We start from the raw sequence: 25,664 nt of genomic DNA on the forward strand, positions 1-25,664 counted from the left end.
GGTGGGAAAAATAGCTACTTAAATATGATCCCCAATTAGAGACAATGGTTACCAGCTGCCTCTAATTGGGAATCATACAAAACACCAACATAGAAAAACAAACTAGAACACAACATAGACATAGATATACTAGATCACCCCCTAGTCACGCCCTGACCTACTACACCATAGAGAAGCAATGGCTCTCTATGGTCAGGGCATGACACAAATGTTGTTTTTTGCCATCATTGTAAGCCTGCCACACACACACTATACAATACATTTATTAATCATAAGAAAGAATGTGTGAGTTTCTTATAGAACCAGGGCACAAATAATATGTGGCGTACAGCAGGTCAGCCACCAGGGGGAGACTCGTTGAGGCCTGGTGGCAGACAGAGTCTACATCACGAGGCGATGGCTCCCTCTGCTGGACGTGCCAAGTCTCGACGTGCTCTCCGGACAGGACTAATTGGGGCTGATTGTGGTTGGTGATAAATCAAGGGCTGATTGCTCACCAGCAGTACGAGTCCAATAAAGCTGCCAGAAGGGCAGCACACAAGGGAAGGGACTGGGGGAAGAAAGGTGACTTCTGTATAGTTGGAGACGGTGCCCGAGCTAAAAGGAGTGGGTTCAGTTTTTGTGCCTGACAGGATACATGGGGGAGACCTATCCTTTTCTTTTGATTTATTATTTAAATAAACACCCTTGAAGCTAATCCTACTCTGTCCATGTCTGATCTTTGTAAACGTCTTGACCAAACCCCCTGGTCTGCCACAAGTTCCCAGGTAGATGGAGATCAAAGGAGGTGTTTTGAGTGTGGCGCCCGGGGGGCACATTGCCTGGAATTACCCAGCTCGAGAGTAGTCGATGCCATCAGCAAGCCCCGGAGGCGAGGTGGGTCACGCCGTGAACTATGTCACCTCCTGTTGGGCGCACCACAAATCAACTGCACCCATGGTCCCGGTAAAGATGGACGGACACGACATGGAAGCTCTATTAGACTCTGGAAGTATGGTTACGCTCATAACCACGAGCCTGCTGAACCAGGAGACTGAATGTGGTAGGGAGATGTCCATTTCCTGTGTTCACCTTGACACAAAGCAGTATCCAACCATATGGACCAACATCGTGACACCACAAGGGAGCTGCCAGATGATGGTGGGTGCAGTACCAGAGTTGCCGGTACCTCTCCTAGTGGAACGGGATTGTCCGCTGTTTGCGGCCCTATGGGGGCACGAGCTGAAGAAAAAGATACGAGCTGGCCGAAGAAGAGAGCGGGGACGACCCTGAGCGTCTGAGTGGCCCGGAAGCAACCGGTTGACCAACCTGTATCTACAGGTCTGGAGTCGGAGTCGGAGCCGGAACCCGAGGGGCCAACTGAGGGGACAATTCGAGACGGCCCAGTGGGCGGATTCGAATTTGAAAGCCGCCGCAGCGCAAGTGATAGCGGTGGATGGACAGCTACTTCCGGGGGTGAGTGACTGGCGATACCCCAATTTCCAAATCAAGAATAACCTTTTGTATCAGGTGTCACGCCAACAGGGGGAACGTCAAGAGGTATTGTTGCTTCCCTGACGGTACGTGGGAACCTTTCTTCAGCTGGCCCACACCCACCTGTTTGGGGCGCACCTGGGAATGGAGAAGAATGGATCGCCGCCCGGTTCCACTGGCCCGGGATGAGGAGGGCCGTGCAAGACTACTGTCACAGCTGCCCGGTGTGTCAACTCACTGCCCCAAAAGCGCACTTCCGAAACCCACTGGTCCCCCTACCGATCATCGGGGTGCCCTGTAAATGCATCGCCATGGACATAGTTGGACCCCTGGTAAAAACAGCACCAGGACACCGATGCATCCTGGTGATAGGAGATTATGCCACCCGGTATCCCGAGGCCATTCCCCTACGGGCGGCATTCAAGGGAATCGCCCAGGAGCTGTTCCACCTCTTTAGTCGGGTGGCCATCCCGAACGAAATCCTGACAGACCAAGGTACTGAGTTTATGTCCCGCCTAATGAAATATTTGTGTGCTCTCCTGCAGATCAAACAGATCCGGTCTTTCACCCGCAGACGGATGACCCCGCAGACGGATGAACTCGTCGAGAGGTTCAATAAAATGACAGGGTGTTGGTATTAATCCCCACGGCCGAAAGTAAGTTCCTGGAGACATGTCACGGGCCATACGAGGTGATAGAGAAGCTGGGACCCGTCAAATACCGAGAGGACAGCCTTGGCCGTGTTTCGGTTGGGACCCAGGACGCCAACGGTACCAGTGGTGGTCCCGAGCAATGAGGACCTCGACCCGGCCCAGAAGCAAGAGCTCAGGGAGCTCGTCGATCAAAACATGGCGGTGTTCTCTGAGAAGCCGGGCCTCACGACCCTCATTGAACACCACATCCGTACTCGGCCCGGGGAAACGGTACGAAAACGTCCGTATCGGATTCCGGAGGCCCGTAGGAAGGCCGTGAAGCAGGAACTGGAGGCTATGCTGAGGATGGGGGTCGTTGAAGAGTCCCACAGTGCCAGGTGCAGCCCCATCGTGTTGGTGCCCAAACTGGACTGTAGCCTGTGCTTCTGACATGACTTCCGGGGTGTGAACAACATCAGCTTGTTCAACGCCTACCCCATGCTGAGGGTGGACAAACTCATCGACCGATTGGGAAAGGCCTGGAACATCAGCACCCTTGACCTGACCAAAGGATATTGGCAGGTACCGTTGACAGCCTTCTCCCAGGAGAAGACAGTGTTTTTGACACCAGATAGACTATATCAGTACCAGGTGCTCCCGTTCGGTCTCCACAGAGTCCCATCCACATTTCAGCGCCTGATGGACAAAGTACTTCGACCCCACCAGCAGTACACAGTGGTCTATCTGGATGATATCATCATCCACAGCCAAGGTTGGGAAGAGCAACTGACATGCTTCCAGGTGGTGCTGGACGCGCTCAGGCATGCCGGGTTGACAGCGAACACCAAGAAATGCAAACTAGGGTTTGAGGAGGTGGAGTACCTGGGGTATTTATCGGACGGGGGAACGTCAAGCCCCAGGAGAGGAAGGCTCACGCGGTACGTGACTTGCCCGTTCCACGCACCAAGACCCAGGTCAAGTCCTTCTTGAAACTTGCAGGATACTATAGCCTGTTTATCCCCAACTCTGCGGCTATAGCTTCCCCCCTCACCGATCTAACCATTGCCGCCTCCCGAAAACAGTGAAATGGACGGACGAGACAGAAGCGGCGCTCAGGCGCCTGAAGGAAGCACTGTGCTCCCACCTGATTCTTGTAACGCCCGATTTCCAGGTGCCGATGTTGGTCCAGATGGATGCATGTGATACGGGATTAGGGGCTGTTCTGTCCCAGATACACGACGGGGAGGAGCACCCCATCATATACATAAGCCGAAAGCTAATACCTAGAGAGAAAAAGTACTTGATTGTTGAGAAAGAGTGTCTAGCAGTGAAGTGGGCGCAAGACACTCTCAAGTATTACCTGTTAGGTACCCACTTCACCCTGGTCACTGACCATGCTCCCCTGGTCTGGATGTCCACAAATGATCTGGACACCAGGTGGTTCTTGTCCCTTCAACGCTTCTCTTTTTCTGTTGTGCACAGGTCAGGGGCGAAGCATGGAAACGCAGATGCCCTATCGAGAAGAGAAACATACCATGACGACAGCCCCCTCCCCGACAGAGCTTAGGGGGGGGGGGCATACAGCAGGTCAGCCACCAGGGGGAGACTCGTTGATGCCTGGTGGCAGACGGAGTCTACATTACGAGGTGATAGCTCCCTCTGCTGGACGTGCCAGGTCTCAACGTGCTCTCCGGACAGGACTAACTGGGGCTGATTGCTCACCAGGTGTACCAGTCCCATAAAGCTGCCAGAAGGGCAGCACACACAGGAAGGGACTGGGGGAAGAAAGGTGACTTCCTTATAATTGGAGACGATGTCCGAGCTAAAAGGAGGGAGTTTTTGTGTCCGACAGGATACAACAAGACCCGGAGCCCAGAAGACGGTATCCCGGAGAGGGTGTCATGGGGGAGACCTATCCTTTTCTTTTGATTTATTATTTAAATAAACACCCTTGAAGCTAATCCTACTCTGTCCATGTCTGATCTGTGTAAACGTCTTAATCAAACCCCCTGGTCTGCTACAAATAATATAATAATAATCAATAATTTTGCCATCTTGCATATAAAACCTTATTTGTTCATCGAAAATTGTGAATAACTCTCACTGCCTATATCATTGCATAGTGCAGAAAATACACAAGAGGTCAGGGGCCTTGCTTTAACAAAGTTAACCATTTTCATTGTAGTGTCCAAAACATCTTTCAGGCTGTCAGGCATTCCCTTGGCAGCAAGAGCCTCCCGGTGGATGCTGCAGTGTACCCAAGAGCCTCTAGGTGGATGCTGCAGTGTACCCAAGAGCCTCTCGGTGGATGCTGCAGTGTACCCAAGAGCCTCCCGGTGGATGCTGCAGTGTACCCAGGAGCCTCTCGGTGGATGCTGCAGTTTACCCAAGCAGCGTCGGGAGCAACTGCTTGCACGGGCGTTACCACTCTACTATGTCTCCCTGTCATGGCTTTTGCGCCATCAGCACAGATACCAACATGAGCAGCAGCTAGGTTTGGCTACAAACAGACCGTTAGTTGAATTCCCCCAAGAGAGTAACGGTTAATGTGATTGGATGTTAATTATTTGACTAGGCTACCGCTATTTGACATTGTGTTGATAATTCGCTGTTTTTGGCAGTGAAACAATGCTACTCAGGCAAAGAAAAAAACTGTATAGCCCTGTTGGAAAATATAGATGGACTGTTCGAAAATGTGAAGACATTTTTTATTTAAAAAAATGTGAATCACATTTTTATTTGGCGTACCCCCGATGGCATTGCGCGTACCCCAGTTTGGGAATACCTAATCTACACTGACTGAAGTGACATCAATAAGATATCATTGCGTTCCCCTGGATTCACCTGGTCAGTCTATATCATGGAAAGAGCAGGTGTCGTTAATGTTTTGTACACACAGTGTCATGCATACAAAAGAAGATGAAAAAAAAGACCACACAATGTCTCTTTGTCTCTTGACAATACAATGTGCAGTGTTACTAGACATGTCTGCCTGTGGAATCAAAGACCAACTGTTTTAGGACGTCAATCATTCTAAGGCATCTAAACCATTAACCACTTTCATAAGAAAAGGTAACAATGAACAAGAGTTTTCATACAGGCTGTGTCGTCATGCCTCGTCATGCCTAGTTAAATAAAGGATAAATAAAACAATTAAAAATAAAATACCATCTTTGAAAAAATGGGTCCAAAAGGGTTCTTCAGCTGTCCCCATTGGAGAACCCTTTTGGGTTCCATGTAGAACCCTCTGTGAAAATGACTATTCTACGTGGAACCCAAAAGGGTTCTACCTGGAACCAAACATGCATTTTTTTCCTAATATATGCTAGATGATGAACATTTTCATGTGAATATTTATTGGAATAAGGGACGTGAAAGGAGTAGAGGCTGGGGTGTATTATTGAAGTAAAAATCATTTCACCCCTAAAAGTGGTATTCCAAGTTTTGTTGGAAATGATTGTGCACAAAATAAATACACATGACACATTATTTATTGACAAGAAAATGACAAATGGTTTATTGAAAAATGACATATATTGACAATAGAGGAGGGATGTTGAAGTCAGGAAATACAAAGGGCACCCAGCCTGATGCACCCAGCCTGATGTGACAGAAGCAACAGTCCACCGAAACTCTACCGCCCACATCAACGTTAGTACAACATTTCACTTCCTGGATTTTACAGTTATGACACACCCATAGAGATAGATAGAGTATTCATCATGGACATTACCACTGAGGGATTCCACCATGCTTACGCCATTTCAAAGTAACCTAGTCAACTGGGTGGGGATTCCTATGGGTAGTAAACCTCAATGGCGCTGCTCATGCGTTCACCGACGATATAATAGCACAGATATAGATGAGTCCTCTATCTATCTCTATGGACACACCTGAGCATTTTGTTTAAGTTAAATTGTTGGCCTTTCTTGCGAATGAAAACACCCAACATTGCTGAGTGATTTAATCGCGTGAGGTACTCTCTTTACTTGGATTTTAAACAAAGAACACAGAAATAAGATTATAGCCTATCTTGTTTGTTTTTCAGCAAAATATATACGTATTGTTATAACCCGTGTTGTTTGTCGACTATTGAACTAATTTCATGTCGCACGTTCTGTGTTGGGGAAATTCATGGAATATCGGTTTGTTTGAAATTAAATAAGACATTTTGGAGACGGAATGGGGGTTGAACCTTTGTCCAAATAGTGTTTATAGGAGTAATTCACACGGAAACCGAGAGGAAACATTAAACAACACTTGAGTGAATTTACCTTCGTTTTGTCGTAGGCTATTGTTCGGTAGGCTACGTCTTTCAAGTAACCGCAATAATGACGGCTCTGTGTATTGGGTCAATAATAGGATCCGCGCTGTTGCTCTTGTCAATAGTCTGCCAAGACAACGCACAGGTTACAAATGGAGAAGGCTGCGCCGGGAATTTCAATGTGGGCAATGTAAACTTTGTGCTAGACACTGAAGACTCTGTCAAAGTAGGAGCCAGTTTCATCTCGTCCCCAACTGTAACCCAAACTGAAGACTGTGTTGACTATTGTTGCCAAGACCCCAATTGCAACTTGGCTCTGATTGAGAATGGTGCAGAGAAAGGCTCGGTTAAAACATGTTTTCTGTTTAACTGCCTGTACAAGAGAGAGTATGTCTGCAGGTTTGTGAACAAAGTGGGATTCACAAATTACATTTTGGACTCCGTCTATGAAGATTACCTGGGAGGACCCGAAAGCACCCGTGGTAAGATCAAGACTCGACTCACTCCAGTTCCAGGTAGTCATTGCTTTATAGTCTTGTAGGCCTACGAACCAGTTTCCCAGACACACATGAATAAGCATAGTCTTGGACCAAGCATGTTTAATGACGATTTAAATCGTCAATCAGGAGTTGAAACAATAAAGTATAGTCCCCACCTCTGTTCCACTAACAAGCTGGAGAAATGGAGCCACTCTCAAATTCATTGACAGAGCTATGGATGCAAGGACTGACCAGCCATGATACCAACATTATAGTTTGTATCATGTTTTGAGGCTATACAGGGTTGGTTTGCATTTACTTTGTATACAAACATTGGAGTAAAACATGCTTATATTTTGGGTTCTGATGCGGTACAACCGTTGACCTAAGCATGAGCTATTTTAAGTTGTTCTTCAAGAGTCAATTCATATTGTTAATTAAATGTCCAAAAATCTATTTATCTATTGCAGATTTCCCATTTTAAAATATAATTTTCTTCCAGTACTATAGACTAAATCTAGAAACCAGCCCATCAAAGCCCATTCTTACTGATGATTACTAACCCCCACAACCTAAATGTTATCCACCCCATCTCCTGCTTGTGTCCTACTGTGATTTCTTTTGTGTGTGTTTGGTGCTGGGACAGGAGAAAATTAAGAATCTCAGTGCAAATATATTATTATTATTATTATTATTATGATTGTTTTGATGGTAATTATTTTTCTGATTGGTATGGCTGCTCTCAGGTGATGAGGATAAGTTCCCCACTGCCAAAGCGGGCCGGGACATCGTGGTCCAACCCAACGACACGGTGACATTGAATGGCATTGAGAGCTGGGATGACAAAGTGATCACTAGCTACAAGTGGAGCCTTGTGAAGGGGGACAGCACGGTGGAAATTACGGTGAGGACATCAACCGTCATCCTCATAACAATGCTACACGTTATTGTCCCAGAGGGGAAATAGTCTTGGGAACATAGTATCGCTGGATAAAAAAATGAGTACTATACATTACACGCTCAACACATACTCTTCATCATCATACTCTCATTTTCTTCATTAGCCAATGTATAATCTATTGTTGTTATTCAGAACAGTGCTTCATGTTTTAATGGTGTGGTCTTGCTGCCTGGTAAAAATACAGAATATATATGCACATTTGTCTTCAAATGTCTTTGTGAGTTTAATAATCTGAATAAAAACATTGATCAAGCATTGGTCCAGCTTAAATGCTTGTTTTCATATAGATAGATAGATGGATGGATAGAAATGTAAAAGTCAGGTACGGGCACAGTTGTATTCTTCTCTAATCCTTTTTCTTCCAGAAAACGGACCTGAAGGATCAGGTGATGCTGAGCAACCTGAAACCTGGGATGTACGTCTTCCAGCTAAAGGTCACCGACTCCAGCAACCAATCAGCCATGGATAAGGTCTCTGTCCTCGTCCTCACTCCAGAACAGTCTGAGGGTGAGTACTGAATTGTGGCCATGTGAAATGTCCATGTTATTAAACACTGAGTATGTGTTTCAAAGCTGTCAATAACTAGGTTTCCAGCCAACCTTTTTACGTCCGTTTAAAAAACAGGCCTGATGGAAACAGACAATTTATCGGTAAACTTTCCAAATGTCGACAAAACAAAGAACATTAGACGAGGCATGTCGTTAAAATGTATTATGTGAGAAATGTCAGTGGAAACGCTTCTATGTGCAAATATTGATATAATAACCATCATATGGAAGTGAACTTGGAGTCACACGATATGTTGTGTGGTCCGGTCACTACGACTCGGGAAAGCATGCAGTTTATTAGGCTCCCGAGTGGTCTAAGACACTGCAACACAGTGCAATAGGTGTCACTGCAGTCCGGGTTTGGCCCGGGGTAGACCCTCATTGTAAATAATAGTTTGTTCTTAACTGAGTGGCCTAGTTAAATAAAAATAAATAAATGAGGTTACAGAGGAAATAAGTTATGATGAACTTCACAGGGGGGTGAAAGTGCAAGGTGATGAGCTTAATGCTCCTTTCCAATAAATATCAAGGGTCTTATTCTGGTGACATGATGATCGATGCTTGGCTGCCATTTGACAAATGTTAAAATAATCTCTCTCTTGTCCATAATCTCATGTGGGTATAGCCTACACTGTAGCTGTAATCTGTTGGCTGGAGCGCACCTGCTAATTCCTGAGTGGGAAAACTCGCTATATAACGCAAATTTTCTTTTTGTATCAGTAGAGTTGAAAATGTGATGGAAACCCATTTAACTTATATTTTTTAGTAGGAACATGGGAATTTAACTTCAAAAGTCATTTTTATGTGCACTGTCATCATGCACAGCCTTTTTATATGCCACAAGTCAATTTGATGGAAACTTGTCTCTAGGGAAAATGCATTTTTATTTTATTTTAGAATATTCACATAAGTCTTTCGCCAATTAGATGGAATCCTAGCTATAGACCCCAAAATGTAATGGTTTTAGCTAGTTTAAATGTAAGCTGTCCCTCAAGGAGGATGGACCATAGCTTGACTGTCACTGACACACGATAGCTCAGTTGGTATGTAGCATGGTGCTTGCAACCCCAGGATAGTGGGTTTGATACCCGGGACCAGCTATAAAAATCTATGCACGCATGACAGTAAGTAGCTTTGGATAAAAGCGTCTGCTAAATTGCATATATTATATATTACACAAAAATGATCACATAGCTTGCCAGTCTGTACAAAATGTTGTGAAACACTATTCCAGCACACTAGCCTTGTGGATTGACGCACCATTGATATCTATACTGAACAAAAATATAAACTCAACATGCAAAGTCTTTCATAAGTTGAAAAAAATATCCCAGAAATTTTCCGTACACAGAAAAAGCTTATTTATCCTAAAATATTTGAACAAATGTCTTTATATTCCTGTTAGTGAGCATTTCTCCTTTGCCAAGATATTCCATCCACCTGACAGGTGTGGCATATCAAGAAGCTGATTAAACATCATGATCATTACACAGGTTCACCTTGTACTGGGGTCAAAAGGCCGCTCTAAAATGTGCGGTTTTGTCACTACACAATGCCACAGATGTCTCTAGTTTTGAGGGAGCATGCAATTGGCATGCTGACTGCTGGAATGTCCACCAGAGTTGTTGCCAGATAATTTAATTTTAATTGCTCATCCATAAGCCGCCTCCAACGATGTTTTAGAGAATTTGGCAGTACGTCCAACTGGCCTCACAGACGCAGACCACGTGTAACCACGCCAGCCCATGACCTCCACATCTGGCTTCTTCACCTGCGGGATTGTCTGAAATCAGCCACCCGGAGAGCTGACGAAACTGGAATATTTCTGTCTGCAATAAAGCCTTTTTGGGGGGTTAAAATCATTCTGATTGGCTGGGCCTAGGCCCACCCATGGCTGCGTCCCTGCCCAGTCATGTGAAATCCATAGATTAGGGCATAGTTCTTTTTATTTGATTTGACTGGTTTTCTTATGAACTGTAACTCAGTCAATTTGTTGTTGTGTTAATATTGTTGTTCAGTATAAATGAATGTCATCCTTTGAACTACTCCTAGACAAACCTGGTCTTTGGTTTCCAGTTAGCTAAGTATAGTCCTCTACCCTGCAGGAGGTTAAGATTGGTGCCACACACACACACCATTTTAATGTGGATCATGTGTAAGCAAAAGTTTACATGAAGGCAGGGCCTTATTTTGTTACTGGTTAACATGGGCTTGGGTTTTAGTTAAAGAAAAATGTTAATTTTATTGACGCGTGGGCCAAACAACTTCGATACAGTACTTCAGTTGCAATCAACATCATTAGGTGCGCTCAATGGTTTGTGAATAAAATGGTTTATTTTCGACCATTGACCATTTTTAAGTTAAGCTCGTAGCTTTAAAAGCGTGTACTTGACACCCAACACAAGGAGATAACCGTGTGACCACTCCCCTGCCAAGCTAGGATGAGAACAGGTCTGGCGTGATTCACAGTTGAGTCATATCAGCCAGTTTCCCAGGTGAGACCACAGACAGACAGGCATTCACACAGACAGGCTCACACAGACCGAGACAGACAAAGGTTGACTAGGGTGCCCTTACACAACCCTCTACTTTACTACCGATAGGAGTGGAAAAGTTTATTGGCCCAGCCCTCCTTGAAAGTTCCACATAATGTTGTGTTGCTAATACCAATGAAAAGGTTATGTCACAGACCGGGAGAGATATTCCTGCGAGTTTTGGAACATGAAATTGTTTACAGATTGTCAATTTTTGTATCTCGGTAGAAAGAAAGAAAAAAATCTGTAAACTTTACTGAGTACAGCAAAGGAAAAGTGGGAAGCCCCCAAAACGGAGTGCCAACAGACAGTAGACCAGTGCCAATGGATAGTAGAACTACACAGTAGATGCCACAGCAGGAAGAGCAAATATGGCCATGCAGGGGTTCCAGTGAAATAAATGTTACAAATACAAAACCGTTAGTCATAGCAACTACTACAACCTATCCGGCCCTTTTGGATAACATTTCCCTGTAGTGGAGAGACTTTCTCCAGAGCTTGGGACTACATTTCTATCTGCAAAAAGATAATTCTCTCAGAATCATCTTTCACGTTCTGAACCCTCATTGGTTTGATTAGTGTCAGCAATTTAGGTCTTGTATTCTTTTGAACTTAACGTGAATTGTGGTATTTAGAGTACTATTATAGTTGGAGAACATTGAACGGAACAAGACAGTCAATGGAACCTTGAAGTCCTAAGTTCTCGGTCATAAATGTAAGGAATTCTATTGAATATAGTAACCCACTATATATACACACACTGCAATATCCCAAGAGTATCGCTTTGTCCTCCGATCAATGGCCCCTATCACCTTATCTGTGTTTCAGCTAAAAGTCATGTGTATATGTGCTATCACTTAGCGGTTTATCTGAGGTAAACAGTAACTGTCCGCAGGCTTACTGGGTAGGAAGCTCCTCTTTATCTCTCACTGCTGATGCACTGACTTGATGAGGGTCCATAGCCTCTTTCAATTGTTGACAAACTGTTCTTCCACACATTGTCATCTGGGTTGAGTCAGTAAGGGCACACACAGAAATGTTTTGCAAAGTCTTATGAAGATTTAAGGCTTCTTATTGGACAAGTCCAGGTAGTCCCTCCCTCTTTCAGTCCTTTTTTTCTTCCGTATGATGCCGAATGAATGCAACCTATGTCCATGTGATGGGTTGGGCCAACACTTGGTTGGTTGCTATTATAAGGTTTGATAGTATAGATTAATTCATTGTTGCGTTCATATCACTCCATCATAGCTGTGCTGAGTGACCGGTCCAATATGGTAACAAGTGGAAATGGCGGATTAATTCATGCTCAGTGTTAGCCCCTATTTAAGTCAGTTTTGTTGAACTCCTTTGGTAATCGAAACAGTTCCCTTCCTAAGTACCCCTAGAAATCTGAAATGTTTAAATGGGTATAAGATGTATATGACAATTCCACCAAGCCTATCAAAATGAAGGGTAAAGCAATGGCTATCTTTTTAAACCTATCCGATTCCTTTGTATTTCCCCAGAGTGCCTAGGAATAGGGGCTAGGCCACGAGGGCCTGATTTGGAATTCGTAAAGCTTTTACGCCTGGCTTCTGTCACGTGCTAGTCGCAGGCCTGGGCAATTCCAGTCCTTGGGGGCCTGATTGGTGTTACACTTTCCCCCATCCCTAGTGAAAACAACTGATTTAAACTAATTGTATTTTTAACTGAAGATCATGATTAGTTGATTATTGGAGTTGGGTGTTTTAGCTGGGGCAAAAGTGTGACACCAATCAGGCCCCCAAGGACTGGAATTGCCCAGGCCTGGGCAGGTAGCCTAGTGGTTAGAGCGTTGGGCCAGTAACCGAAAGGTTGCTCGATCGAATCCTCGAGCTGACAAGGTAAACATCTGTCGTTCTGCCCCTGAACAAGGCAGTTAACCTACTGTTCCTAGGCCGTCATTGTAAATAAGAATTTGTTTCTTAACTGACATGTCTAGCTGAATAAATTTTAAAAATCAGTCCCCCGAGGACTGTAGATTCCCAGGCCTGTAAGCTAGTGCCTTGTTGGTTGTCACACTCTCCCCCTGTGTCCTTTGTTGTCTAATATATCCCTCCCACTCATAAGGGCCAGACAATGGTGTGTGTCTTTATTGAGTGGGAGGGGCACAGCTGACACACCTGGTCTGAAATGATTGAAACCCTTGATTTAAAGATGAGCAATAATGACCTTTTTATATAATAAATAATTCAAATACTGGGCTATATTATATGGTCAGAATTTCTTTGGGAGTAATATATTTTTTCTCAAAGGTAGGGGTCAATGATTGACACCCCTAAAGATTCTTATAAATAGAGTAGTCAAGTCTTTAGTATTTGGTCCCATATTCCTAGCACGCAATGATTGACACCCCTAAAGATTCTTATAAATAGAGTAGTCAAGTCTTTAGTATTTGGTCCCATATTCCTAGCACGCAATGATTGTGTGACTACGAACTTGTTGGATGCATTTGCTGTTTATTTTGGTCGTGTTTCAGATTATTTTGTGTCTAATAGAAATGGGGAAATAATGTATTGTTTAATTTTAGAGACACTTTTATTGTAAATAAAGATATCTACATTAATGTTCGATGCTACCATGATTATGGATAATCCTGAATGAATCGTGAATAATGAGTGAGTTACAGGGATGATACCCCCAAGACATGCTAACCTTCCCTGTTATTGGTAATGGTGAGAGGTTAGCATGTGTTGGGACCTATGATCTTTGCCCCTCTATCTGTTATCAAGGATCTAAAACATTTTGGAACCCCCACTGTATGTTCTATACATTTCTATCTCAATGTTCTCGAACGATGACTCTCCTGAACACACCCTTGTTGACATTCCACCATGAGCCTAAACTGTGTGCATGGGTAAATGTAAGGGTACGGCCACAGACCTCCTCTAATGGTGGCATTGGTGTCCTGTCGGCTGCAATAAGCATTTTATGGTTGTGGGTTTAAAGGGAAGCACCAACACTGTAATGTTAAACTGTTTAGCTGCTCAGGTTGCTGGACTTTGGATAAAAACAACTTTGTTGACATGGGGAAGTGTGTCATTTTTATTTTACCTTTATTTTACTAGGCAAGTCAGTTAAGAAATAATTCTTATTTTCAATGACGGCCTAGGAACAGTGGGTTAACTGCCTGTTCAGGGGCAGAACGACAGATTTGTACCTTGTCAGCTCGGGGGTTTGAACTTGCAACCTTCCGGTTACTAGTCCAACGCTCTAACCACTAGGCTACCCTGCCGCCCCAGGTAAAGGGATAGTACACTCAAAATACACATTGGCATGAATTTCTTCTTACCTTGGCTGTTGTCGACTGACCGAGGGCTTAGACAGTTTTGCATTATCGTAAAACAGAGGGATCCATTATCACGAATAGCTTATATAAATGGCAGGTGCAATACATTCACATTCCAGCCATGCTATGTAAAGCATAGATCATTTACCTATGTATCTCATGTAAAGTTGTAAAAAAATATATATATTTAATCAAACCAATATTAACCCTCCATAATCATCTCGGACTTGTCTGACTGCTTGCCCAGGTCACTGTCTGGTCCCCCAAAAGGTGGGTCACTGTCGAGGAGCCTTCCCTAGGTGGCACTACAATGGTGCGTCAGAGAAGTGTGAGGAGTTCATCTTCGGGGGCTGCAAGGGGAACCGCAACAACTACCTCTCCCTGCAGGAGTGCTCCGACGCCTGCCACGGCGTGTCAGGTACAATGAGATGGAGCGGTCTGTCTGGAGGGGTCTGTGTCTGTCTTTCTGGAGGGGTCTGTGTCTGTCTGTCTGTCTGGAGCGGACTGTGTCTGTCTGTCTGGAGCGGACTGTCTCTGTCTGTCTGGAGCGGACTGTCTCTGTCTGTCTGGAGCGGACTGTCTCTGTCTGTCTGGAGCGGACTGTCTCTGTCTGTCTGGAGCGGACTGTCTCTGTCTGTCTGGAGCGGACTGTCTCTGTCTGTCTGGAGCGGACTGTCTCTGTCTGTCTGGAGCGGACTGTCTCTGTCTGTCTGGAGCGGACTGTCTCTGTCTGTCTGGAGCGGACTGTCTCTGTCTGTCTGGAGCGGACTGTCTCTGTCTGTCTGGAGCGGACTGTCTGTGTCTGTCTGTCTGGAGCGGACTGTCTGTGTCTGTCTGGAGCGGACTGTCTGTGTCTGTCTGTGGAGCGGTCTGTCTGTCTGTCTGTCTGTCTGGAGCGGTCTGTCTGTCTGTCTGGAGCGGTCTGTCTGTCTGTCTGTCTGGAGCGGACTGTCTGTCTGTCTGTCTGGAGCGGACTGTCTGGAGCAGCGGACTGTCTGTCTGGAGCAGCGGACTGTCTGTCTGGAGCAGCGGACTGTCTGTCTGGAGCAGCGGACTGTCTGTCTGGAGCAGCGGACTGTCTGTCTGGAGCGGTCTGTCTGTCTGTCTGGAGCGGTCTGTCTGTCTGTCTGGAGCGGTCTGTCTGTCTGTCTGGAGCTGTCTGTCTGTCTGTCTGGAGCTGTCTGTCTGTCTGTCTGGAGCGGTCTGTCTGGAGCGGTCTGTCTGTCTGTCTGGAGCGGTCTGTCTGTCTGGAGCGGTCTGTCTGTCTGGAGCGGTCTGTCTGTCTGTCTGGAGCGGTCTGTCTGTCTGTCTGGAGCTGTCTGTCTGTCTGTCTGGAGCGGTCTGTCTGTCTGTCTGGAGCTGTCTGTCTGTCTGGAGCAGTCTGTCTGTCTGTCTGGAGCGGTCTGTCTGTCTGTCTGGAGCGGTCTGTCTGTCTGTCTGGAGCGGTCTGTCTGTCTGTCTGGAGCGGTCTGTCTGTCTGGAGCGGTCTGTCTGTCTGTCTGGAGCGGTCTGTCTGTCTGTCTGGAGCGGTCTGTCTGTCTGTCTGGAGCGGTCTGTCTGTCTGTCTGGAGCGGTCTGTCTGTCTGTCTGGAGCGGTCTGTCTGTCTGTCTGGAGCGGTCTGTCTGTCGCGGACTGTCTGGAGCGGTCTGTCTGTCTGGAGCGGTCTGTCTGTCTGGAGCGGTCTGTCTGTCTGGAGCGGTCTGTCTGTCTGGAGCGGTCTGTCTGTCTGGAGCGGTCTGTCTGTCTGGAGCGGTCTGTCTGTCTGGAGCGGACTGTCTGTCTGGAGCGGACTGTCTGTCTGGAGCGGTCTGTCTGTCTGTCTGGAGCGGACTGTCTGTCTGTCTGGAGCGGACTGTCTCTGTCTGTCTGGAGCGGACTGTCTGTCTGTCTGTCTGGAGCGGACTGTCTGTCTGTCTGTCTGTCTGGAGCGGACTGTCTGTCTGTCTGTCTGGAGCGGACTGTCTGTCTGTCTGTCTGGAGCGGACTGTCTGTCTGTCTCTGTCTGGAGCGGACTGTCTGGAGCGGTCTGTCTGTCTGTCTGCAGCGGTCTGTCTGTCTGTCTGCAGCGGTCTGTCTGCAGCGGTCTGTCTGCAGCGGTCTGTCTGTCTGGAGCGGACTGTCTGTCTGTCTGGAGCGGACTGTCTGTCTGTCTGGAGCGGTCTGTCTGTCTGTCTGGAGCGGTCTGTCTGTCTGTCTGCAGCGGTCTGTCTGGAGCGGACTGTCTGCAGCGGACTGTCTGTCTGTCTGCAGCGGACTGTCTGTCTGCAGCGGACTGTCTGTCTGTCTGGAGCGGACTGTCTGTCTGGAGCGGACTGTCTGTCTGGAGCGGACTGTCTGTCTGTCTGGAGCGGACTGTCTGGAGCGGTCTGTCTCTGTCTGCAGCGGACTGTCTGGAGCGGACTGTCTGGAGCGGACTGTCTGGAGCGGACTGTCTGGGAGCGGACTGTCTGTCTGGAGCGGTCTGTCTGTCTGGAGCGGTCTGTCTGTCTGGAGCGGTCTGTCTGTCTGGAGCGGTCTGTCTGTCTGGAGCGGTCTGTCTGTCTGGAGCGGTCTGTCTGTCTGGAGCGGTCTGTCTGTCTGGAGCGGACTGTCTGGAGCGGACTGTCTGGAGCGGACTGTCTGGAGCGGACTGTCTGTCTGGAGCGGACTGTCTGTCTGGAGCGGACTGTCTGTCTGGAGCGGACTGTCTGTCTGGAGCGGACTGTCTGTCTGTCTCTGGTGCGGACTGTCTGTCTGTCTGTCTGGAGCGGACTGTGTCTGTCTGCAGCGGTCTGTCTGGAGCGGTCTGCAGCGGTCTGTCTGGAGCGGTCTGTCTGTCTGCAGCGGACTGTCTGTCTGTCTGGAGCGGACTGTCTGTCTGTCTGTCTGGAGCGGTCTGTCTGTCTGTCTGGAGCGGACTGTCTGTCTGTCTGTCTGGAGCGGTCTGTCTGTCTGTCTGGAGCGGACTCTCTGTCTGTCTGTCTGGAGCGGACTGTCTGTCTGTCTGTCTGGAGCGGACTGTCTGTCTGTCTGTCTGGAGCGGACTGTCTGTCTGTCTGTCTGGAGCGGACTGTCTGTCTGTCTGTCTGGAGCGGACTGTCTGGAGCGGACTGTCTGGAGCGGTCTGTCTGGAGCGGACTGTCTGTCTGTCTGGAGCGGACTGTCTGTCTGTCTGGAGCGGACTGTCTGGAGCGGTCGGTCTGTCTGGAGCGGTCTGTCTCTGTCTGCAGCGGTCTGTCTGTCTGTTTGGAGCGGTCTGTCTGTCTGTCTGGAGCGGTCTGTCTGTCTGGAGCGGTCTGTCTGTCTGGAGCGGTCTGTCTGTCTGTCTGGAGCGGTCTGTCTGTCTGTCTGGAGCGGTCTGTCTGTCTGTCTGGAGCGGTCTGTCTGTCTGTCTGGAGCGGTCTGTCTGTCTGTCTGGAGCGGTCTGTCTGTCTGTCTGGAGCGGTCTGTCTGTCTGGAGCGGTCTGTCTGTCTGTCTGGAGCGGTCTGTCTGTCGCGGACTGTCTGGAGCGGTCTGTCTGTCTGGAGCGGTCTGTCTGTCTGGAGCGGTCTGTCTGTCTGGAGCGGTCTGTCTGTCTGGAGCGGTCTGTCTGTCTGGAGCGGACTGTCTGTCTGGAGCGGACTGTCTGTCTGGAGCGGACTGTCTGTCTGGAGCGGACTGTCTGTCTGTCTGGTGCGGACTGTCTGTCTGGAGCGGACTGTCTGTCTGTCTGTCTGGAGCGGACTGTCTGTCTGTCTGTCTGGAGCGGACTGTCTGTCTGTCTGTCTGTCTGTCTGGAGCGGACTGTCTGGAGCGGTCTGTCTGTCTGTCTGCAGCGGTCTGTCTGGAGCGGTCTGCAGCGGTCTGTCTGGAGCGGTCTGTCTGTCTGCAGCGGACTGTCTGTCTGTCTGGAGCGGACTGTCTGTCTGTCTGTCTGGAGCGGTCTGTCTGTCTGGAGCGGTCTGTCTGTCTGCATGTCTGCCAGCTGTCTTTTCATATTCTGTCTTGCAAGTTGAATCTATTGTCTCTCGTTTTCATCCTACAGTTGCGTCAGGAAGAAGTATTGTCGTGCCTGAAGGTGAGTAATGCTAACATGCACATTTATGGGCGCATAAACACTTAACAATATAAACACTATTCACCATATTAAAAAAAGGTGAATGAACTGTGTTTACTTGCGTGCGTACATACTATCCGCCACAGCTCCGTTAAGTGTGTGTGTGTGGTTTAGGGGAGGTTTGTGGCTCCCCCTGTAACTCCGGTCAGTTTACTTGTGACAACGGCTGCTGTCTGGATGAAGACCTGGAGTGCGACACGGTGACTCAGTGCAGCGACGGCTCTGACGAGGCTTCCTGCGACAAACGTGAGTCCACACACAAACATACACACGGCAGTTTTTACTTAAATGGCTACACGGACTATCTGACTTTACCTTTTTTGTATTTAAATTTTCTTGCATTGTCTCTATGCAAACTCACAGGACTCTACACACTCACACACACAACATGCACACACATTTATACTGACTCTACACACTCACGCACACTGATCTCTCTCTCACACACACAACATGCACACACATTTATACTGACTCTACACACTCGCGCACACTGATCTCTCTCTCACACACACAACATGCACACACATTTATACTGACTCTACACACTCACGCACACTGATCTCTCTCTCACACACAACATGCACACACATTTATACTGACTCTACACACTCACGCACACTGATCTCTCTCTCACACACAACATGCACACACATTTATACTGACTCTACACACTCACGCACACTGATCTCTCTCTCTCACACACAACATGCACACACATTTATACTGACTCTACACACTCACGCACACTGATCTCTCTCACACACAACATGCACACACATTTATACTGACTTATACACACTCTCACACACTCACGCACATGATCTCTCTCTCTCACACACAACATGCACACACATTTATACTGACTCTACACACTCACGCACACTGATCTCTCTCTCACACACACAACATGCACACACATTTATACTGACTCTACACACTCACGCACACTGATCTCTCTCTCACACACACAACATGCACACACATTTATACTGACTCTACACACTCGCGCACACTGATCTCTCTCTCACACACACAACATGCACACACATTTATACTGACTCTACACACTCGCGCACACTGATCTCTCTCTCACACACACAACATGCACACACATTTATACTGACTCTACACACTCGCACACACTGATCTCTCTCTCACACACACAACATGCACACACATTTATACTGACTCTACACACTCACGCACACTGATCTCTCTCTCACACACACAACATGCACACACATTTATACTGACTCTACACACTCGCGCACACTGATCTCTCTCTCACACACACAACATGCACACACATTTATACTGACTCTACACACTCGCGCACACTGATCTCTCTCTCACACACACAACATGCACACACATTTATACTGACTCTACACACTCACGCACACTGATCTCTCTCTCACACACAAACATGCACACACATTTATACTGACTCTACACACTCGCGCACACTGATCTCTCTCTCACACACACAACATGCACACACATTTATACTGACTCTACACACTCACGCACACTGATCTCTCTCTCACACACAACATGCACACACATTTATACTGACTCTACACACTCGCGCACACTGATTTCTATTTCACTCTCACACACACATGCACACACATTTATACTGACTCTACACACTCACGCACACTGATTTCTCTCTCTCTCACACACACAACATGCACACACATTTATACTGACTCTACACACTCACGCACACTGATCTCTCTCACACTCACAACATGCACACACATTTATACTGACTCTACACACACACGCACACTGATTTCTCTCTCACTCTCACACACACAACATGCACACACATTTATACTGACTCTACACACACACACACGCACACTGATTTCTCTCTCACTCTCACACACACAACATGCACACACATTTATACTGACTCTACACACTCACGCACACTGATCTCTCTCTCACACTCTCACTCACAACATGCACACACATTTATACTGACTCTATACACACACACAATGACATACGGTGCTGATACTGTTTATCGTATCCTGATGCCAATATCTATACACATCTACCTATATCACTCCAGTATCCCTGCACATTGTAAATATGGTATTGGAGCTGACTTACCCAGTGTACTCTATAGCTTCTTACTTACTTGTTGTGTGTGTTTGTTCTACCTTGTGTTATTTTTAGTGCTACATTAATATTGATTACTGCAGTGTTGTTGGGTTTAGAGTTTGCAAGAAAGCCATTTCTCTGTACTTGTGCACGTGACATTTACTTGAAACTTATCAACTGCAATGAAAACAAGGAAGTCTGCTAGTCTCAAGTCACTTTACCTCACACATGATCAAAAACATCTTAGTTTTTATAGAGTGACTCTTAAAAGATTGAGGTACGCTTCATGGATACAACAAACTCCTAAATGTTCCCATGCTGTGTCTGTACAGCAACATAACATGACGCTTGTTTTGGCAGTGAACCAGACCTTCACTCGTCTGCTGAACATTCATGTGGACAAAAGCAGGGGTGAGTTGATTTTGATTTTCACACCCAAGCTTACTATAGCCCCTTATAAACCTTTACCAAAGTAATACCATGTATCCTACTACAGCCCTAGTACCCATACCTCGAGCCTATTTACCAGTGACAACGCTAGTGTGCTTACAATAGTCCCAGCCCTAGATGCCTTGCCCAATCCTAGTTCCCTTACTACAGTCACAACCCAAGTATCCAGTCCACACATTCCTGTAGTGGACAATACCTTTATCACATCTCTGTCTGTCTGTTGCTCTCTCTCAGCCCGCTGCACCGAGCCCCCCAGGACGGGGCCATGCCGCGCCAGCCACTCCCACTGGTACTATGACCCGCTCAACAGGAAGTGCAATCGCTTCACATACGGTGGCTGTGACGGCAACGACAACAACTTTGACGTGGAGGAGAGCTGCAAAGAGACCTGCAAGGGCGTGACTGGTACAGAACTCTAGGCCTGTATTCAGTCTCCGAGTAAGAGTGCTGGACTAGGATCAGTTTAGCCTTTTAGATCATAATGATTTAAGATTAGGAGGACCTGATCCTAGATCCTGGGCGGCAGGTAGCCTAGGAGTTAGTGTTCGTCTAGTAACCGAAAGGTTGCAAGATCGAATCCCTGAGCTGACAAGGTAAAAAATCTGTCGTTCTGCCCCTGAACAAGGCAGTTAACCCACTGTTCCTAGGCCATCATTGAAAATAATAATTTGTTCTTAACTGACTTGTCTAGTTAAATAAAGATAAAATAAAATCAGTACTCCTACTTTGAGACACTCTTTGAACAACTGAGCTACAGTTTAGGGCTGCGTTCAGCAAAATGTTATGGAATGTTCAGATGTTAAAATATTATTTTCAACTGATCCGCTTCATCGACATGTAGAGGAAGGAATCATGTCAGTTCTATTTATGGTAGTTCTACCTGCAACTGTATTGTTCACGTAGTGCTATTTTGATCTGCTGTATTTATTGCAGGTCTGTCTCTTTTAAGTCTCTGTGTGGTCAAGCAAAAGTTTTCAAAGGCTTTGAGGTCACGCAGCATGAAGCATTTATTCTTAATGGCTGGGTGTCTTTTTCTCTATAGAACATGATGTGTTTGCAAGGGGAATGTTTGAACGCTACGAGGAAGAGGAAAGTGAGTCCGGTAAGAACCTGTCTATACCTCCTCCGGGAGTTAGAACCCGTCTATACCTCCTCCGGGAGTTAGAACCCGTCTATACCTCCTCCGGGAGTTAGAACCCGTCTATACCTCCTCCGGGAGTTAGAACCCGTCTATACCTCCTCCGGGAGTTAGAACCCGTCTATACCTCCTCCGGGAGTTAGAACCCGTCTCTACCTCCCTCCTCCGGGAGTTAGAACCCTGTCTGTCTATACACAGTGCTTGACTTGGGTGGGAGGTCACTGGAGCTGAGTACCTGCACCTCAAATGTTCTACTGATTGAGCTCTTTTATAGAATATTGGTTCAAAGGTATCGTGGAGCTTCTACACCTAACATAAACAGTACTGGAACCTATTTCAGTCCAAGTTGAGCACTGTCTATCTCCTCCACTGTCATCTCTTGTTGTGGAAAAACATGCTGAAAGTTTGTCAGTTGGTCTGCTATGTTATGCTTTCCCAGCATTCTCTAGTGTACATAGCCAGATTTATTCCATATACAGTGGGGACATTTGGGCAACTTCACTTTTCCAGAGGAAAGCCCAGAATCTTCCCCTGGTCTCTGTTTAGTTGCCGAAACCAGTGGTTCTCACATGATTCTTCTCGCCTGCATGCACCAATACATCTCATTCAATTATTGACTTGAAAAGTTGAATCAGGTGTGTTATTGCAGGTATTGAACAAAAATCCTGTGAGAAACACTGGTTTAGATGACTAAACTGATTAAACGCTGCTCTAAACCTTCATCATTTTGTTTAAATGCTTCTGTTCCTCCAGGCTCCATCGCTATAGCTATAGTGTTATCGGTAGCCATCATGGCGGTGCTGGCTGCCCTGGGTTACTGCTTCCTGAAGCACAGGAAGGACCGTTCTCAGCACCAGCCCGTGGCCACCAACGTCCCCCATGTGGCTTTCGAAGAACGAGACACCCTGGTCTACAACACCATCACCAAGCCTGTCTGAAACAATTAGCACCTGCCTGGCTTTCAGGACCTTGGTTTATTGTGTTCTTGTGTTCTTCCTGGTCTACAACACCATCACCAAGCCTGTCTGAAACAATTAGCACCTGCCTGGCTTTCAGGACCTTGGTTTATTGTGTTCTTCCTGGTCTACAACACCATCACCAAGCCTTTCTGAAACAATTAGCACCTGCCTGGCTTTCAGGACCTTGGTTTATTGTGTTCTTGCGTATACACTGATCTAACCAGAGCAGGACCAGACCAATAAATACACACACTGACCTAACCAGAGCAAGACCAGACCAATATATACACACATCTCCCACACAGGTCTACAAACTCCAGATGCAGTCAGTAAGTGAGGAATTTAAGCAACATTTCATTTGAATAGAGCTTTGGCTCTTGCTTGGGCTCCTCCTTGGACAACCGGTTTTTGCTTTCACAGAATTTTGCATTAAGGAGTTGATGATATATTAGCATGCTCTGTCACAACCATTCTGCGGAGCTTGAGTGAACGAAAAGTATGAGACATGGGCACAAATCCAAATACTATAACTGTGTGGGCTTTTATAAGTGTGTTTTGTATGGAACACATTCTCAGGGGGGGGAAAATTCTGTACTAGGTTTTTCTTACAGATTTTCTTAAGATTATTTTTTTTCTGAAACTTTTATTTATAAAATGTGATTGGTGCTGGGGTTGATGTTTGATTAGCTGTTTGTTTTGTCATAAATTCATAAGGAATACCAGATTTAAATGTAGGTACCAATAAGTGATCTATGTACATTTTTACTTACTGAAATGATTCTGTTACTAATATTATGTACCAGGGTGTCTGTATACTCAATTGTTATCATACTGTAATCGTTTCTTACTTTAAGTAACAACCATGACCTAGATCGTAAGGTAGGTGTCTGTTTTTTTTTAATGTTCTATGTTTTTATTTTTCATGTTTCCTTTTTAACTGTAATAAAATCGTAATTCCATAATTGAACGTTGTGGTGTTTCTATATAATATGTACAGGGCATTACATGTTTTAGTTTAGTCACTAGATGGCGATATTTCACCAATTCATGCACAATATGCCTTGTGCATCATTTGTCAACTCCAAATCAATAGACACAAACCACTATCCATTAGTATGTAACATTCTTTGAGTTTGATTCGGCATGTACATGCCTGTGGAATATGAGTAGCCTACGTAGCTAAACGTAGCTTGGTCCAGTCACATGCTGTCTTATATTTACGGTATATAGAGGTATATGGTTGGTCAATATCCTCAAAGTAATCTCTCCTTAGAGACATATTTGGTTCTGGGTGCCGATTATTAGAGTGAGCTCAATCCAAAATTGTCAATATTGAATTGTAACACAATCACCTACTTGTTCTGAAAAGGCAAACACAGTTTGGAATCCTCCCCGAATTTCATAATCAAATGCATAACAAGCCGAAATTATATTTTGCCTTCATGATTGCTTTTGACTTAAGCTTGTGTGTGCTTTCTCCTTCCAAGTGAATACTTTCCCCAAGCAATTTGAAGATTCCTGACAGGTCCTGACTTGCGTGGACCTGCCCTTAGTGTGTTTACCTCCAGAATAGGGTCACCTGTAGATGTTAGACTTTCTGCTTGGTAATGCAATCTGAGCTTGTTGCAATGCATTACACAATCCCGGATTTAAATGGAAAAGTGTGTCTTGTGTATAATGATTTGATAATGTATGTGGGCTTCCTGACGAGTGGGTTCAACCAATTAGAGCAGACATCCAGTTAGGGTCAGATGGCCAGGCTCAGATATATATTTTTTCCTCCCTCCCAATGGTTTTTATTAAAGAGCCACTGAACAAGCCGATTGGCAAGTGTTTTTCTTTTGCTTATCAGAAAATGTTGATTTCAGTCTTGGGGGGTGTGTTTCTTGACTGATTCCGTTTGGTTAATGTTCGTCCCACTTGAGACACTGTAGCCTATCTAGCCCTTTTCACTTCCTCCAAATCCCCAGAATGAATATTAGAACTCAATAAATCTGTAATTACCTTACAAAACAATGCCGAGGATGTTTTAGTTGCGTAATTTTATATTAACTCAGGTGTTTGGTGCAGTATTTTTCAAGTAAAAAAATGTGCGACATGTCTTTGGGAAACAAAGTCAGACTGCTGGGCAGGTCTGTGTACCTGTCTATGCTATTGGATAGAGAGCAATCAACACAGCTGTCCACCCCATGTTAGTGGGCAAATGTACATATTCAAATTAAAACCCAACCTTCATTTACCGTGGTGAAGCGTGGATGTTCCAAACTCCATTTAGACGAGAGTGACTTTATGACCAACATTACACTGTTAACAATTTCTAGTGTATTTTCACACTAGAATGACTGTTTCTGTCTCACATTGATGCCACATAGGCCATTTGCGAATGCTCTTGTTGCTTTTTAAAGGCACTCTAAGGTTAGAGTAAGGGGCAAAGGTAATCTGATCGTACTGTAGATCAATGATATATGTTTTAACCGTAGATGACAAACAGGCGCTGTTTTGAATCCACTTAGCCATTTTGGTACTCCATAAAAATTCAGCTATAGATATGCATTAATTCATGTTAATTATTTTTTGCCTAATATTTTATATTTAAAAAATGTTGTACTGTCCCCACTAAAATAAAGAAATACTTACAGTACCAGTCGAAAGTTGACATACCTACTCATTCAAGGGTTTTTCTTTAATTTGACTATTTTCTACATTGTAGAATTAATAGTGAAG

General features: G+C 45.8%; 1 protein-coding gene across 2 annotated transcripts; it reads left to right on the forward strand.

Moving 5' to 3' along the window:
• Positions 1-5,970: 5,970 nt before the first annotated feature.
• On the forward strand, positions 5,971-23,902 carry spint1b (serine peptidase inhibitor, Kunitz type 1 b). Of its 2 annotated transcripts, none has more exons than XM_029630934.2 (10): positions 5,971-6,884; positions 7,595-7,752; positions 8,175-8,316; positions 14,446-14,616; positions 18,204-18,236; positions 18,390-18,521; positions 20,754-20,804; positions 21,078-21,248; positions 21,886-21,945; positions 22,735-23,902. In XM_029630934.2, exons 1-10 carry the CDS (start codon positions 6,437-6,439, stop codon positions 22,917-22,919), a joined length of 1,551 nt encoding a protein of 516 aa, XP_029486794.2. In that variant the 5' UTR covers positions 5,971-6,436; the 3' UTR covers positions 22,920-23,902. The 2 variants fall into 2 exon arrangements, with proteins under 2 accessions (XP_029486794.2, XP_029486796.2); XM_029630936.2 differs by having other exon boundaries at positions 5,971-6,851.
• The last annotated feature ends 1,762 nt before the right edge of the window (positions 23,903-25,664 follow it).

Source organism: Oncorhynchus nerka, linkage group LG24 (genome assembly GCF_034236695.1).
Source record: "Oncorhynchus nerka isolate Pitt River linkage group LG24, Oner_Uvic_2.0, whole genome shotgun sequence".
NCBI lineage: Eukaryota > Metazoa > Chordata > Actinopteri > Salmoniformes > Salmonidae > Oncorhynchus > Oncorhynchus nerka.